The 15,850-nt window shown below is 43.6% G+C and overlaps 3 protein-coding genes across 11 annotated transcripts; 1 reads left to right on the forward strand and 2 right to left on the reverse strand.

Annotated features, from left to right (window-relative positions):
• Nucleotides 1-1,633: 1,633 nt before the first annotated feature.
• On the reverse strand, nucleotides 1,634-6,021 carry ftr86 (finTRIM family, member 86). The gene is made up of 10 exons (XM_086126187.1): nucleotides 5,512-6,021; nucleotides 5,348-5,443; nucleotides 4,715-4,948; nucleotides 4,408-4,570; nucleotides 4,251-4,340; nucleotides 4,120-4,167; nucleotides 3,521-3,577; nucleotides 3,377-3,442; nucleotides 3,050-3,252; nucleotides 1,634-2,635 (listed from the first exon to the last, which is right to left on the reverse strand). Exons 1-10 carry the CDS (start codon nucleotides 6,019-6,021, stop codon nucleotides 2,300-2,302), a joined length of 1,803 nt encoding a protein of 600 aa, XP_085982313.1. The 3' UTR covers nucleotides 1,634-2,299.
• On the forward strand, nucleotides 5,918-9,875 carry nudt8 (nudix hydrolase 8). Of its 5 annotated transcripts, XM_086126190.1 has the most exons (6): nucleotides 5,918-6,059; nucleotides 6,960-7,072; nucleotides 7,791-8,528; nucleotides 8,592-8,724; nucleotides 9,001-9,078; nucleotides 9,301-9,875. In XM_086126190.1, exons 3-6 carry the CDS (start codon nucleotides 7,792-7,794, stop codon nucleotides 9,493-9,495), a joined length of 1,143 nt encoding a protein of 380 aa, XP_085982316.1. In that variant the 5' UTR covers nucleotides 5,918-6,059; nucleotides 6,960-7,072; nucleotide 7,791; the 3' UTR covers nucleotides 9,496-9,875. The 5 variants fall into 5 exon arrangements, with proteins under 5 accessions (XP_085982316.1, XP_085982314.1, XP_085982317.1 ...); XM_086126188.1 differs by having other exon boundaries at nucleotides 7,791-8,724; XM_086126189.1 differs by lacking the exon at nucleotides 5,918-6,059 and adding an exon at nucleotides 6,687-6,771 and having other exon boundaries at nucleotides 7,791-8,724.
• On the reverse strand, nucleotides 9,876-15,754 carry mfrp (membrane frizzled-related protein). Of its 5 annotated transcripts, none has more exons than XM_086126182.1 (12): nucleotides 15,280-15,729; nucleotides 14,533-14,641; nucleotides 14,295-14,381; nucleotides 13,453-13,930; nucleotides 13,235-13,365; nucleotides 12,980-13,105; nucleotides 12,538-12,614; nucleotides 12,298-12,446; nucleotides 11,977-12,107; nucleotides 11,181-11,315; nucleotides 10,892-11,019; nucleotides 9,876-10,735 (listed from the first exon to the last, which is right to left on the reverse strand). In XM_086126182.1, the coding sequence occupies exons 1-12, from the start codon at nucleotides 15,331-15,333 to the stop codon at nucleotides 10,511-10,513; spliced, it is 1,830 nt and encodes a 609-aa protein (XP_085982308.1). In that variant the 5' UTR covers nucleotides 15,334-15,729; the 3' UTR covers nucleotides 9,876-10,510. The 5 variants fall into 5 exon arrangements, with proteins under 5 accessions (XP_085982308.1, XP_085982309.1, XP_085982307.1 ...); XM_086126183.1 differs by having other exon boundaries at nucleotides 14,545-14,641; nucleotides 15,280-15,728; XM_086126181.1 differs by lacking the exon at nucleotides 15,280-15,729 and having other exon boundaries at nucleotides 13,453-13,672; nucleotides 13,772-13,930; nucleotides 14,533-14,813.
• Nucleotides 15,755-15,850: the final 96 nt, after the last annotated feature.

Below are 15,850 nucleotides of genomic sequence, written 5' to 3' on the forward strand. Positions count from 1 at the left end.
AAGGGGAAAAAAGGAAAGTTCATCCTAAAAAGGGCATGGCCTTTAGCAGCTCCCTGCTACTGCTTCCCACTCCATCAGCGCAGTACAAATGTCCAGCCTTATTTGGGTAGAGCTCCTCCATGCGAAGCGCAGGCGGTAGCCGCGCAACGGGAATTCCCGAAATACTTGCACTGCATCTCTCATCACTCTGAGTGGCTATGGCTGCATGAGAGAGTTGGAAGTCATGTGAGCGCACTGTGTCCGGTTGTCAGAGGTATCAAATCTCGGTCAAAACGCTGCCACAGTTTGACTTTAGCCACAGGTGCTTCAACTCAACCGGCAGGTCAACGCGCTCCCTTACCTGCTGATAATAAATAGTTCCAAGGGTCTGAAGTGTGTGTGTGGGTGCGGGTGTTAGAATGACATTCCATTACAGAGATATCTTTGCGCAGCTCTATGCTCCAAAAACAAAATAAAGGGTGGGGGTGAGCCTGTCCCACTTGACTTAAAGCAGCGGCGTCCAAAGTCGGTCCTCGCGGGCCGCCGTCCTGCCTCTTTTCCATCTGACCCTGCTGCAACACACCCGATTGAAATGACGAGGATCGTTCTCATTCAGAGCTTGCTGATCATTTGAATCAGGTGTGTTGCATCAGGGAGCGAAGGAAAACAGGCAGGACAGCGACCCACGAGAACTGGAGCTGGACATGCCTGATTTAAGATTTCAACGGGAATAAATCCTCCACTGACCTCCTGTCAATCAAAGGGTTATAGCGACAGATGGGGGGCAGTTTGTCTATGAATCGTGCGTTTGTTGTATGTGTTTGAAATGCACATTTTTGTTTTGCCTCACATTTGGAATAATTATGTGACTGCGCATGTATTTTTTAATTTCAGATTATACATTTGGAAAGCTTTCCCAAAATATTTCTCCATCTTGTCATCGTGGGGTGCTGTGTGTAGAATTTTGAAATGTGAAGAAAGTGTCGTCAAAAAATACTAACAGTGAAAAAAACCAAGAGTCACCCTGCTCTCTCACTTAACTAGCAGTGAAAATGATAATCATCAATCCAGAGACTATTATGTAATATGGTGGGGTGATTATTCGTGCTCCCAAAAGAACATATTAGGTAAAGGGCAAGTCTAAATGCCTCTAACTACTTGTCTAGTCCGTAAACACACCCAGAGTGGCTCAGCAGATTTCACTAGTCACAAGTCATACTGTATGTGTGGGGGGGGGGGAGCATTATTAGTGTTTTTATAGCATAATAATTCACAGTGTTCAAAAGGTTCTACTCGTCTGCATGACTTATTTCCTCGGAAATAAATAAAATAAAAATCTAACATAAAAAATTGCCAGCGCACCCTTGTAGTAGTACAGCCAAGAGTAACGCTGTGAAATGATGAGTATGGATATTTGGAAACAGATTTTAGGATATAAGTTGTTCATGAAGGTCAATGCTTTTGACAGCATTTAGGCCAACAGAGGGAGGAGGCCTTGTTAGGAAATGACGCTCATCACTGGGTGTGACCGTTGAAACGGTCTCTGCCCCTTTCGGCAACCATAACTATGATGCGACCCAGGATTAAAACATGACACCCTTACTTAACAACAACAACAATAATAATAAAGTATTCAGATTCAATCAAACCTCTCTCACATTTATTTATTTATTTATTTTTCACTGATGTGATATTTGACAGGTTAGCACATTGCCCTCACAGTGCAGAGGTGCAGGGTTCGACTCCGGCCTTCCTGTGTGGAGTTTGCATGTTCTCCCCGTGCCTGCGTGGGTTTTTTCCTCCCACATTCAGAAAACAGAAAAAATAATAATAATAATCAATAAATAAATAAAGTCAGAGGAACTGTGAAATATGCATGAGACACAATGTGTCCAACCTCGTATTGACTATTAAAATGATTAGTTTACAGCATTTATTTAAAAAAAAATCATAGTTATTTGTAAGAAAATATTTACATTCTGTAGTATAATATTTAATAATAATTTGAAACAAAAAATAAAGCTGACTATTTCACGGATTTCGCCTATCACGGGTTCTTTTTGGAATATGAACTCCGTGATAAAGGAGGGTTCACTGTTTGAAGGTTTATATCATTTGCTTGATCAGAATAAACAAATAAAATAAAACTGATAAGTTGCATGCGGTGAATTCTTTTATTTCTGTTTATTATCAGTATATTTTTGTTACCGGTACATAAATTAGGACACAGTGTGCAGCAGAAGGGCGGGGTGGGGAATCATATTGCGATTGCAACCAAGTTGTATTTCAATCAACTGCACATTCTTTTTACATTTGTATTTCAATCCAACTGGCTAATTTTTACAGTAGCACCAACTCCACCCCAGAACCGGAATGCCGGGTACAGCGGACCGCTGAACTGGGTCACATGTCTGTGGATGAGGTGAGCTTGTTCGTTACTGATGCGATAAAAAGCCAAAATGCCTGCATGCTGGTCCAGATAGGTTCCAATCCGTCTGCCTTTGGGTGAACCCAGGAGGTTTTCCTGGCCATCGTGCCAGAAGGAGAAACTGGTCCCAGACCAGTACAAGCTCCAAGAACGAGGATTGTGGCCCAAACGGCTTTTGTCATCAGAAGACTGGCGATCCATATCCTTGTACGCTACTCCAATGGTAATCTGAATAATGAGAAAGCGGAAATTCTAATTCCAATTTTTCTTCCTGGCAAAAAAAGAATTGTGTATAAAGCAAAAACTACAACACGGATATTTGTAAACATTTCAGGACTGCCACCTGCTTTGAAAAAAAATGTGACTACATTTTGCTACCCATTTCAGGAAAAATGTGAATAGAGGAATTCATGTTTTCTTTTTACAATTTGAATAAAGATGGAAACACTCTCTACCTGCAAATGGATGTCTCATCCCTAGTGCAAAAATAATCCGCTGTGAATTTTAAGCAGCAGTCAGCTACAGCATACTGAACCCCATTTTCAATAGTTTGGAAGTCTGTAGATTTTCTTCCCCCCCATCAAATCCTCAACGGTGTGGACGATATTTGTTTTTGCTGATGTGTAGTCTAGCTAAGATCACCTTGGAGCCAGTCCACTCCACCTCCCAGTAGTATGGGCTGCCTCCCAGTGGCTCTCTGCAGAGAAGCTGTCGCCAGTAGAGGAAGCGTTCCGGGTGGTCCACTGGGTTCAGGTTCCCTGCACGCAGTGTGGCCTTACGACCGCCCTCCGAAAGTTGTATATTGCGATACACTGTGTTGGGGTCCATTGTGGGCTCAAAGTGAACTGAAGGGTAAAAAAATATATATATTTTTAATTAAGACTATGGAACCACCTAAAATTCTTCACAAGGAGTACACCATAGATGATCTCTTTTACTCTTGAAAATGGAGGAAAAAAATGGACTCACATTTCAGCAATTCTTCCCTCGTTTTTGGTTCTGGGCTTACAAGTCCCATTGTTGTGACAGGAGGTGCTTAGAACACAAAGGAGAGGGTGAATGCGTTAAATGTGACAAGGTTGTCAAGGCAGCCACTTGCACCTTGTTCGTCACCTTGAGGTTGAGACTGGGGGAATGGTGGAGGCGGTGCTGACGCTTCATTGGCAGAGGCTGAATCAATTCAATGCATCACAAGTCAATTGTATTCAGTAGCAATGAAGAAAGGCATGACAACACCGCGAGGCTTAGCGTTCCGCTTCACATCATACGGTTATGCAGCAACTCATAAAAGTGAATACGCACTTCACATGTTTGAAATGATTCCATCTTTACATGGTGACAACACTGATTAAATGGCACTTTGCAAAGTAGTCCGTGTACAGATTGTGTAACAGTATGAATCAAATGTTCCCTCAACACACAGCCATTCATGTCTGAACTCTGCGTTAAGGTCACTTCAGTGAGTACACCCCTTAAAGCAAAAACATCCAAATTGGGTCCCATTATTAACTTTCCCCTTCTATCTTGCAATTGATTCATGGAAGACAACTTAACCAAAGTGTATAAAACAAAGGTGGAAGCCTAACAATGTCAATATTTTTGGCATATGGGGAACTGTTTAGTGCTGCAATAAGATGAGGGTAACATGGCTCATGTCTTTAAAAAAAATGGTTATATAGTCAAGCGTATACAGCTTCACGATTATCACTTACCTTGGGGTCGTTGTAAAGGTGCAGGTGCAGGATTTTGCATCTCATACACTACAGGAATAAAAATAAAAACACGATTTTTAGTGTTTATTGTTTGTAATATTGAGAGAAACTTTGGTGCTGTGCTATTTTACCTTCACCCGTGTTTTGCACAAAGCCATCGGCTGTCATTATGTCCGGGGCCGTGGCACCTTCAGCTTTCGAGGCCACAGGGTCCTCATTCACTACAGCGATAAAAGTCCACTTGATATCAAGAGGGGACAGGAGTGAGGGCGGAAAATCTAAACTGACCTAAAGTGACAAGTTTGGCAAGACTGGATCGGCAGAGCTCTTTAATGGACTCTTGAAGCTCCTTTAAGACCGAGCGGACATCGGCTACCACCGCGTCCTCTTTGCACAGAATCGATTCTTGGGTGCCGTCAGTTGCACCTGCCTTCTCCATTGTGAGGAAATTCTCAACAGCACAACATTAATCACACACACACACACACACACACACACATAGACATTAGACTTGGCCAAAACAACGATCGGTCATCTGCAAAAGGTCAGTGAAAACCAAATCAGTGATACAGCATACCATTTGACGCTCTACTACCTTTAAGAAGCAGATATGGTCCTGCATGTCTGCTAGCCTCTTCAGCTCCTCCCCCTTCCAATGAAACTGTACCATCTCCTGTTCCAGTCTGTGAATATAGCCCTCAATTTGGCTTCCAAAAGATCGCTCGTGAGTGCAGAGAAGCTCACCGACTTGAGTGCCGGTGAGAGTAATGACATCGACAAGATCAGAAAATAAATCCAGTCTCTCTTGTTGCATAGCCTGGACCAAAGCCTGGAAATCGAAAGATGAGGAATTACAACAACTTACATCAATCTATCCATTTTGAATACAGCTTATGTACACGTTTAAAGTTAATGCAAGAGCTTCCCGCCCAGCCCAGCAGGCTTAAGGTGAAATCGCATCCAAATTTTTGTTACAATAATACGTTCTATGTGCCCCACTACTCTAAACACGGCAATCTGATTAATATTGGCTTCCCCCCGCAAATTGAAAGGTGGATGACAGACACCCTTGCTTCGCCACAACAGGCGTTTGTGATCCAAAGTCAGCCATGAGAATCAATTCACTACCAATGATTTCACTTGAAATGAGATGTATTGACACAATAGACAGAGAAAACCGAGGATGTTAAAATTTATCTTACGATATACACATTCGAATGAATCATACTTTGTGTTGACGGGCAACATTCGGGAGTTCCTTTAGAGTTTTCTCTGTTTCCCGGCCTCGCCTCACCACCTCTCCCTGCATCTGAGTGAGCTCTTTCTAAAAAAAATAAAATAAATAGTCACTTAGTAGCTGAAGCAATTCAAAATTCTTCAATTTGCACATACTTGTCTCTCCTTCCTCTCTTCTTCGGGTTTGAGTACACGATGCCCTTTGTGTCCATGCTGGCAACAGACCACACACACACATTCCCTGTCAGTGTGGCAAAACAGATCCAAGGGCTGGTTATGCTGAGGGCAGGGCCTGGCAGCCATGACAGGAAGCTGAGGATACACACTGCCGTGCCGCGTGCCAGTATCTGGAAGAATCTCCAGATAGATGGGTTCTGATGGCGGAGCGGAGGAACCAGTCGTAGAGGGACTTTGCTTGAGACTATTGGTCCTGAGCTTCTCCATAGCTTCCACTAGGAGTGTGCTCTTTGCCAGTGTCGGCCGCGGCTTGAAGATCTGCCTGCATTGGGGGCAGCTGTACTGGCCCTTGCTGTTCCCTTTGTCCCAATGACTCTGGATACAAGCCAAACAATAAGAATGTCCACAGGGTAGAGTTGCAGGATCCTTCAGGGTCTCCAGACAGACTGAGCAGACAAAGGTCTCCTCTTCAGACCACGCTGAGGCCATGGGGTGCTGTGATGCAAGCCAGAGGTTTGCTTGTCAAGGTAAAAGTTTATCCGAACCCAACTGTTCCTTATGACGGACAAAACACACTGGATGAATAAAATACAACGTTGAGTGATTCACTCACTGCTTAGAAACTGGAACAGGTTTGACTTGGCGTGAAACTGATAAAACCTGTTCTGAGTTTCTGGAAATGGTGATTTGTTTGTTTTGGGGAATTGTTTGTGGGGAAAGAAGTAAATGGTAATCCTGGAAAACTCTTGTTTTATTTTAGTGCAAATGATGAAAATGTTTTTCATGAAATTTAGAATTTTCTCTGTGTGTGTGTGTGTGTGTGTGTGTCTCTCTCTCTCACACACACACACACACACACACACACACACACACACACACACACACACACACACACACACACGTCAAGGCTTCTCTTTCTTTATACAGTATTTTGAAACCGTTTTCCATATAGATAGATAGATAGATAGATAGATAGATAGATAGATAGATAGATAGATAGATAGATAGATAGATAGATAGAGAAAGAGAGAGAAATCATCGCACATGCTTTGGAAATGACAGTACTTCCAATCCAAATAAACTTGTCAAAATCGGTTGCGATGTGAGAAGGTTACGACTTAAGATCATTGTAAATGCATTGCCGTTGATAGGAACGCTGTCCCCCCCCCCAACATGGCCACCACATAGGCACGTCGGTAGGGCGGGCTGCAACGTCGCGCTGGTTTATGTCATCTTAGTGTACGAGTACTTTTGTGTTATTCATTCATTCATTTAAATTTTTGTGCAAGATCTCTTTTTACTTTTGTGTTTTTACATCCTTATGCATCTTTACACGTTCTTTTTCCATTGTATTATCCTTCCTTATGACTATGCGGTATGAAATGTGCTATGAAAATAACGGTGACTTCAATATGTTTTTACACCAGCTTTGCGTCATTACTGCGCAGTAATGGCAACGGTGACGACCTCGAAGCTTCGCTGCGCCATCACTATTAGAGTTGCAGTCGTCTAAATGCTGTGGCTTCAACTTTCAACGAAGGTGAGTTTCTTTCCAAATAAATCCTCTTCTACGGTATGATTTTTGCCGACTATGCAGCCTTACGCGGCATACAGGAACCTTGTTACACGTCACCTTACGTTTTTTAATTACTTCCAACCGCTTCACATCATGCTAACGCATTATCCAGCTACCTGACATGAACTTGGTCGCCGGATTAGTAAACATTGCGTCTATTTTCGTCAGTAATTGTAGTCGTGTGATTAGGTGGGAATTTACACACTTACACACCGTTTTGCGGACATGTTCGGACACGAATTGGATATATTTTCTGGCTGTGTAAAGGGCAACCCCAGAGCACCACCAACGGGCTTTGAGAGTTCAACTCACCTCTTCCGGAAGGACGTGCATTCGGTTGTACCAAGACGTTCATTCAAGTTTTTATATGATTACTTGACTCGCCGTAGTTTGCTGAGCAACGAAAAAAAAAAACGTACTCGCACCCCATACTTAGAGTAGAAGCAAAGACACGGGTGTAAAAATAGAATACTGATTTTACACCTTCACTGACGTAAAAGTAAAAAGTACAGACAATCAAGAGATTAATTGTAATTAACTTTACTTCTCAATATTTAAGTCATCCGCAGAGTTTGGAAAAAGTAACGAGCCTTTATTGACAAAATAAGGATTAGATTAATGACAGACCTTTTATGTTATCAATTGATGAGCTTTACAAACTAACATGTTTTTATTTTTACAGCATGTTTTGGGGCACACAGCTCGTGACCAGTTCTTGTCCGTTAAGGTCACATCTACGACGGAATGTGTCTACCTGTACCCACGCTCGGTGGCTTTTGAATGGATTTAGGCTTGAAGGCGTCATTGGAAAACGGACATTATGGTTACTCTCCACAGAGACTGCCTCCTGTCCAACAAAACCATCTCTTTTTAACTCGCATTGTGACAGTGAAGTAAGGGAAGAGGCCTCATTACAAAACCTGAAATCCACAGATCCGGCCAAGTCTCCTTCGAAGCACAAGAAAACTGTGAACACTCAGGACCGCTTATCAAGCACAACCTGCCATCTACCTCGAAGCAGATTTGGGGTCATTTGTCATGCTTTACACAATTTAAACAATACAATTTACTGTCGTCATTCCTGCTTCAGAAAGACGACAGCTGTTAGCGCTTCGCAGTGGTTAGAAAATGTTCACAATAGAACACAAGCCTACAGCCTCTCTTCTCACCAAACCAGAGCAGTTCATGGAGTCTGGAGTCAGTGTCTCGCTCTGGAAAATGAAAACAGGTGTCGACGGGACCTGGCGCCCAATTTGAAGATGTATAATGTGGAGACGGGGAGAAGAGGTCAGAGCCAAGGAAAGAATCAGGGGAGATGGGCGTCCATTCTGGTGTCACTCTGCAGTGTAGGGGGAGATGCAGCATTTCTCTTCACGCTGCGCTCCAGCATGTTGCAGGGCAGGCACAAGGGAGATGTCAGGTTAGTAGCAGCGAGTGGGAAATCTTTCGCACAGAGCATGTCCTCATTTCCGCATCTGTGTAGCTTTGCAGGGGGAAAGAGTGACCCGTCAGACAGTGATGTGGTGGCCACTGCGCTGAGGGAGGCCAGGGAAGAACTTGGCATTAATGTGTCAACAGAAAGTGTATGGGGAGTCCTCAAGCCTCTCAGGGACAAGGTGAGTTTAAGGAAGACAATTTAGATTTACATTCATGTGGGACACTTGGAACAAAAACGGCTCATCTTCACCCATGGGCTGTTGAAACTGACTTCAGTATCGGTCTACTCGATCTGTGCCCCAAATGGGAACTTCGAACCAGATTTCCACCCATCGGGCCAAGTTATCAAAGCTGTAACTGTCATTATTTAAATGCGGACTCCATATGAGTTGTGTGAAAGCGTGCATCCACTTGATGATGACGCTTTATCATGTGACTTGTGATTTTTTTCTCAGTCAGGGATGTTGGTGGCTCCTGTGTTGGCTTACGTCGGCCCTCTTGAGGAGCTGTCCTTCAAACCAAATCCCGGAGAGGTAAAGTCACGCATTTTAAATGCCGCTTACTGAATAGCTCCAGGTGGCTCTTCAGTACAAATATGTTTTTTTTTTCTTAACTCCTTAAATGCTGTCCACACTGCTGCACAAGTCTACCCCCATCCAGACCACATTTTAATAATGTCAAAAATGAAACAACAGCTCACATTTTTTCTCCTTTTTTTTTTTTTAAGACATTCTCTTTTTGTCCTTGGTTTTCAGGTGGAGGAGATTTTTAATTTGTCTTTGTCCCATTTATGTGACCCTCAAAACCGCGGGTACACGCACTTTCGCACAGGGGACAAGTATGCATACACCCTGCCAGTGTTTCGTAATGGGAAGCATCGTGTGTGGGGCCTCACCGCCGTTGCCTTAGATCAAACCCTAAAACTTCTGATTCCGTCACATCTGCAGTGAAGCTCATTCATTGTTTTGCTCAAAGTTCATATTTACTAATGTGCAATCAAGCTTAAACTTTTTTCTTTTTGCTGGACATTTTTACTTGTTTTCCCAGAGTTTCTTTGATTGAAGTCAACCACATGCAACAGTTTTATGCGTTGTGACACATCTTGCTATAAGGTCATCTGCTGACTGATGGAATGGAATTAATTGATTAAATGAGTTCCCGTTGGTTGTATAAGTTAATAAGACAATTTGTGTGCTCAATGATTCGCAGCTATTTATTTTCCCTGATCGTGTTTTTTTACCTCACATAAGCTCAAACCTCTACCGTTAAAGAACATATGTCATGATGTGTCATGTTCAAGCACAAATGCATTAAAGATAATCTGAACAAATTTTCTGCATGTCGTTTTTATTCCTCATACTTTAAATGGTGCAAATAGACCAATTGGAATACCGTACTGGACAGGTTTTGCAGATAAGAGCCCAGCCGATATAATCATCGGAATTTCAGTGGATATTCAAGTTTGTGTTTGTTTTTCTGGGGGTTGCGGGGACTTTGGTCATCTAAGTTTTTTACCTTTCCCAAAATGACTTGACTCCTTTAGGCTCCTATTGTTTTTAGTGCTGTACCTCTTTGTGAGGACTCCGATTTTTGTACTACATCGATGGTTAATTTTAAGTTAACGTTGAACTTGATTGTGATGAACATAGACTTTTTTTTCAGCTGTCGATTTTTTTTATGTGCACTATGAATACAATAGAGTTTGTAATTTCTATTTGGGTAGATATTGAAGTCAATCATTCAACCCACCGTTGATTTGCTGTTTTCAGTGCCTTTCGCGATTACAATACTCATCTGGGAGGTTGCTGTCATTCAAACATTCACTGGCCAGGATATAAATGACAATATCAGAACTGCGGGAAAACTTTTGTATTCACTTGAAATCTGTCAGTCCTCAAGCTTCCAACCAGACCCCAAAAACAATTGAAACCCCCCCCCGCCCTTTTTTTTTTTTTGGTGTGGTGATCAAGGTAGTGAGCACTCCATGGGGTCCTGTGTGTCGGGCAGGAGGTGGCAGTTGAAGGGCCAGCTGAAGGAGAAAAGGTCCAAGGCTTGGCTGCACTGCTGCTCAGCCGACGAGCAGACAGAGCGGCAGGGTTGCAGGACGCCTCCATGAGGGCTGCACTGCGGCAAGAACATCCCACAAATGAGTTTCCGCAAGGGGTCGAAGCAGGCCAGCTCCATCAAAACCTTTGCCGAGACCACAGAGGAAAGAGTTTCAGTTGAGATGCACTTCTGTCCTGGAACCTGAAGTCTTAACTGATGCGTGTGTTCAAGGTGGCATAAGTAGCGCCCACTGTTCCAAAAAAGCAGAATTTAACGAGAATGCAGTGGTAGCCAAGATACCCTGTACTGTCGCAGAAGTGTGGCAGCTTCTCTCTGATCGGCGATGGCGAGCCATATGTTGGGGAATGAGGTGAGGTTGTAACTGAGACCCAGACACATCTCCACGTCTATTGACTCACATGGTGAAGCTGGTGGCATCGAGAAAATAGCTTATTCCAGCAAAGTAAAGACCTCTGCTCAAAAGAATTACAAAAAGGGCAGGGCCCACATTTTCGGGGGACAGAAACAAGAAAAAAAAGTATGTGATTGTCACAGACTCTGATCGAGGTCAGCGGTCGGATTTACTCACTGAAGGGAGGGTAGGTGGAGTTGCCGCAATCCTGTTCATCTGCTCCATTGGGGCAGTCATTCCAGCCGTCACACAACCACTGTGGATGAAGACACTCGCCGGTACTGCAGGCAAACTGCCTCGGCCCGCAAGTCCCTTTCAAAATCCAAAGACCAGAAACTAGTCAATTAATTGATCAAACACTTGTCATGAGTGTCAATACACTTCCTTGCTCGAGAACCGGAGCACGTTAGAATAGCTGGGCATATGCGGTCCAGTTTCAGAGAAGATGAAAGTAAGTTCACCTGTAAGGTTTCACTACATTTTTGGTTTACGCAGTAATTTCACCCAACAGCCTCAACTATGAGCGCTGTATATTCACATAGTACGAGTGGAAGGAAGCAGCCCAAGAACATTATTTATATCAACAAAAAAATAATAATAAAGAACCGGCGTGAAAACGTCTATGTACAAACTCAAGGCCTGGGGACCAGATCAGGCCCGCCACATCATTTTATGCGGCCCGCGAAAGCACATCAAACATGTCAACTTCCATGACGCTTGCTAAATTCTCAACCAAAATCTAAAATTCTCATATGTAATAAATAAGAGACATATTATAAGCATTTTCTTGTGACCAAACCCCGTCATTACAGCAACTTAAACAATCGTTGAATAAACCATTATTTTTGACATTTTTATGTGGTTTCAGTCATAACAACCCTCCAAGGGAAACGGTAACTAAAATGTGGCGCACGACAAAAATGAGTTTGACACCCCTGATGTACAAAATATGACTTTGAGAGGAAGAACTCACGATCCAGCAGGGACACGGACTGATACGTCGCGTTAAAGCCGCTGTCAGCCACTCCCTCATCAGCCACAAACAGGACAGTCATGTGCTGGCCGGACGAGGTCAGGTCTGGTGGGAGGGTGGTGCCACAAAACCTGACACGGTAAACACACAATTACGCAACCCGGAATCATCAGGCTATCACGTTGCAGGTGACAAAGTTAAGGGAAGTGAAACAAGCACGTAAGGTGTTGAGGGGAGAGACTCTTCGTCAACCAGGACACACTCGACCACTTTGGATTCAATTAATGGTCAGTTTAATACCACAATACTGATACGTGTTACCTTCCCAGAACTCTACCAGCTCCAGCGTTGCTGCCGTCATGCACCTCCACATAGTCAAACTTGCACACGTCCTGAGCCTCCAGACTGAAGTTTTTGAAGCGTAGCATGACGACGTGACCCTCCTCAACAGATATGTGCCATAAACAAAACTAAGGGCAAACAAGGGGATGTGGGACAGCTGGAATGGTCTTTTAATGGTTTTTTTTAAGTTAGGTTACCAGTACAGAATTGTGAATGTACCTGCTGGTGAGGGTATGGGCTGGGGTGGTTTGGACTTGCCAGGTAGCCGTATGGCCCAATTTTCTGTGCGCCACATTCTGTGGATAAACATCAGTGGCCATTCAGGAATTACCACCATTATGATGGCTCGCATTGTATTAATTCAGCACTAGATGACGCTAAATTCTACACACGGTATCTTGAAGGAATTTATTGAAGCTACAATACTGTGCAAAAGTCTTGGGACACGAGTTTTGTTTTGGTGGTGTCATTGCGCAAACCGAAATCGTTGGAAATAAAAAACAAAACAAGGTAATCAGTGCCCCCAAGAAGGTGTCGTCACTTCATTTGCCAGCAACGGATTCGGATTCTGCCACTCTATCGTGTAAATTCTATCTTGGCAGAATGCATGTTAAATAACGATAGAATAAATGAATAAAGTGTTTATTGAACAATCTCTCACCACTGTGTTTATTGCTGCAGTTGGCCTCATCTTTTTGGTCATGGCAGTTGGGATGGCCGTCACACACAGACGCAGGCAGCAGACAGCGACCACCGTCGCACATGAACTCGTCTCTGGAACAACTTTCTTAAAAACAAGCACGCAGCCGCCCATTACGCAAACGAACACGGCGCTTGTGCATAGTGCATAGAAGCAGGTAACAAATCAAAGGAGGGGCTTTCCTTTAGTCTGTTATCATGCACACAAACCACTGACTGTGTCCAGGCAGCAAGGCCCTGTACTGAGCTGTGAAGCCATTGCCTGCAATGCTGCCATCGGAGCGGAACGTCACCCATACTGTGCTGCTGTTTGTGTTGACTGTTGGTGGAGCCACGGCACCACAGAACCTAAAGGAGGGACACAAACAGCCTTCACACAACGGTATGTGAGTTCTATTCGTGCAATGCTGCATGTGTTAATTATGGTCCACTGACCTCGTGACTACGGAGTTGTGCTCCACATGCTCCTGTACCTCCAGCCAGTCAAACAAACAGCGAGACGGACCCTCAATATTCAAAGAGGACACGTGGATTTGAATAAAGTGAGGGGGTGTGGCTTGAATGACCCACACGCACAAGGTGTTGGGGGGATAGGAGCCCGGGTGGTTTGGGGAGCTGAAAAAACCTTCGGAATCAGTCAAAACTCCGCCACAACCTGAAAGGATGCATAAGCTGATTGCCCCGTAAGCAGAAAAGTAACAGCCTTTATAATATAACGAGGGGATGTCAGCGGGCATATGTTTGTGTGTCCTACGTGTTTCAATCGTGGGGATGCTGGCAGGGTGGGGCACTGGCAAACTATCCTGCGGGCTTCCGTTTGCAGGACCGGAGGGTAATTCGCCACCTTCTGCACTCAACGGGTCTGGAGGGCTGGTGGACAATAGCTGCTCGTCAACCTCTTGACTTTTTATCTCTACACCCAAGAACAGAACGCAATTCAAGATTTTAACGACTTCTTCATTATGGAGAAGAGTGGAGATATGAAATGAAGGTCAACCAATCATTGGGTAGGCTACTGAACAGGAAATTACAGGAGGTATAGAAAGGGGAGTTCAGTTTAAAATTCCAAATTCCGTTGAAAAAGGTAAAACGCGGAGAATTCACTGAAAATGAAAGGAGGCCCGCAACAAAAAACTTCCTTGGGATGGATCATCTTTTGGACAAAATAAGAGCGGCAGTACAATAACTTTGTTAAGGACTGCATAGAGACTATATATAGTTGTGATCAGGTGCCAAATTATTGGACAATTATAAATTGAGAAGGAGCAGACACTCACGTGTGAGGATGAGGGCCAGTGTCAGGCCGAGAGCCGCAACCAGGAGCAGGGCAGCAGCAAGGACCACCACCTTCCCCCAGCCACAACCTGCATTCCGCAAAGAACACACACCACGAAGAGACCTCAACCTCGGCCTGCAAACAATTCTTATATTAACAGTTTGTATGCTAAAATACTGTACTCAGGCGATTTGACGCATGTAACACACATTTTTTTGTTGGTTTGAATCTTTATTTACTTGCAACGCTACCAGTTGTGGGTGGTTTGATTGGCTCAGGGGTGGATGTGGTCATTGGAAATCCCTCCCGCTCCTCCTCCAGCTCAAAGGCAGGATTGCAGAACACATTCTTGGACAAAGGACGACGGAAAATATGTAATTGTACACAAACACTGGAAACGATGGTTATACCTCCAATATTGTGATTAAATTGTTCGATAAAGGGGGCGGTGTCATATTTGTCACCGTCCGAAAGATACTGCAATAAGTTTCGAACAATTAGCTTGGACATAAAGTTGCTCAATAAGTAAATAATAAATCAATTCCTCCCCGAATCTGATATTCAATCACTGTAACCCCCCCCCCCCCAAGGTATTGGTATAGTCCAACACTGCAGTTATTTTTCTGCGAGTGAGTTCAGGGATATTACAAGGCCATAGTACGCAATATAAAATATTAGCACGATTGTATAGACTGGAAAACATCTTAGCAGTCTCCTATTTTACATCTTCCTGCACAAGACTTAAATAATTTCTGTTTCATATCAGAAGCGATTTTTCAAAAAGAAAAAGTTACTTCTCAGGCAAATGTTGACCACAACATTGTTATAAAGGTTGAAAAATACAACCGAGGCACTTAAGCAGACGACATATCTGTGAATTTCTCCATTGTGAGACAAATAAAGGTTTTCTTATCTTTCTCATTTCAGAATATTGATTCAAGTTATCTTATTAAAGCAGCATCACCATCACGGTGGACCTTTCTCACCCTGTAAATGTCTGAGGCGTCTGAGTCAATGACAACTTGGTTGAGAGCCGACATCTTTGGTCCGCTGCTCCTCTCTTAGCGAACCCAAACACACTCCATGTGTCCATTAGAAATTGTTAAAGAACTAGTCCAAATGTAGAGCTCCAGTGATGAGAGTCCTTGCGAGCATCAGAGGAGTACAAGGTTGGCTATCTGTCAACATGTTCCAGGTAGAAACGTTAAAAATGTCAAAACCTCCGCAATATCTGCACACTTCTAATGGTTTGTGATTTTGGCGAGAGAGCTTCCAAAATACTTTTTAAAACTCTTTCCCAGGGTTGAGCAAAGCTGAGTCAGCTGAGAGGACTAAGCCCTGAAGCAAGGGGGGCACGGAAAGGTGGGGCTAACCGTTAAACCCCAATAATCCCAGATTTGCTAAAAATCACCTAGTGTGTTTTATTCACCTGGCGGATTAAATGTTTCAATACGGGGCAGGTGTGGACAGAACCATTCGGTGTAAATTACATGGAATCGTACGTGAAAATCTCCGCGTGTCATATCTCAGCCAACCCTTCAAAGTTATGTCATTCGG

Source organism: Hippocampus guttulatus, chromosome 12, assembly GCF_054856545.1.
Source record: "Hippocampus guttulatus isolate MCC_2025c chromosome 12, RoL_Hgut_1.0, whole genome shotgun sequence".
NCBI classification, from domain to species: Eukaryota; Metazoa; Chordata; class Actinopteri; order Syngnathiformes; family Syngnathidae; genus Hippocampus; species Hippocampus guttulatus.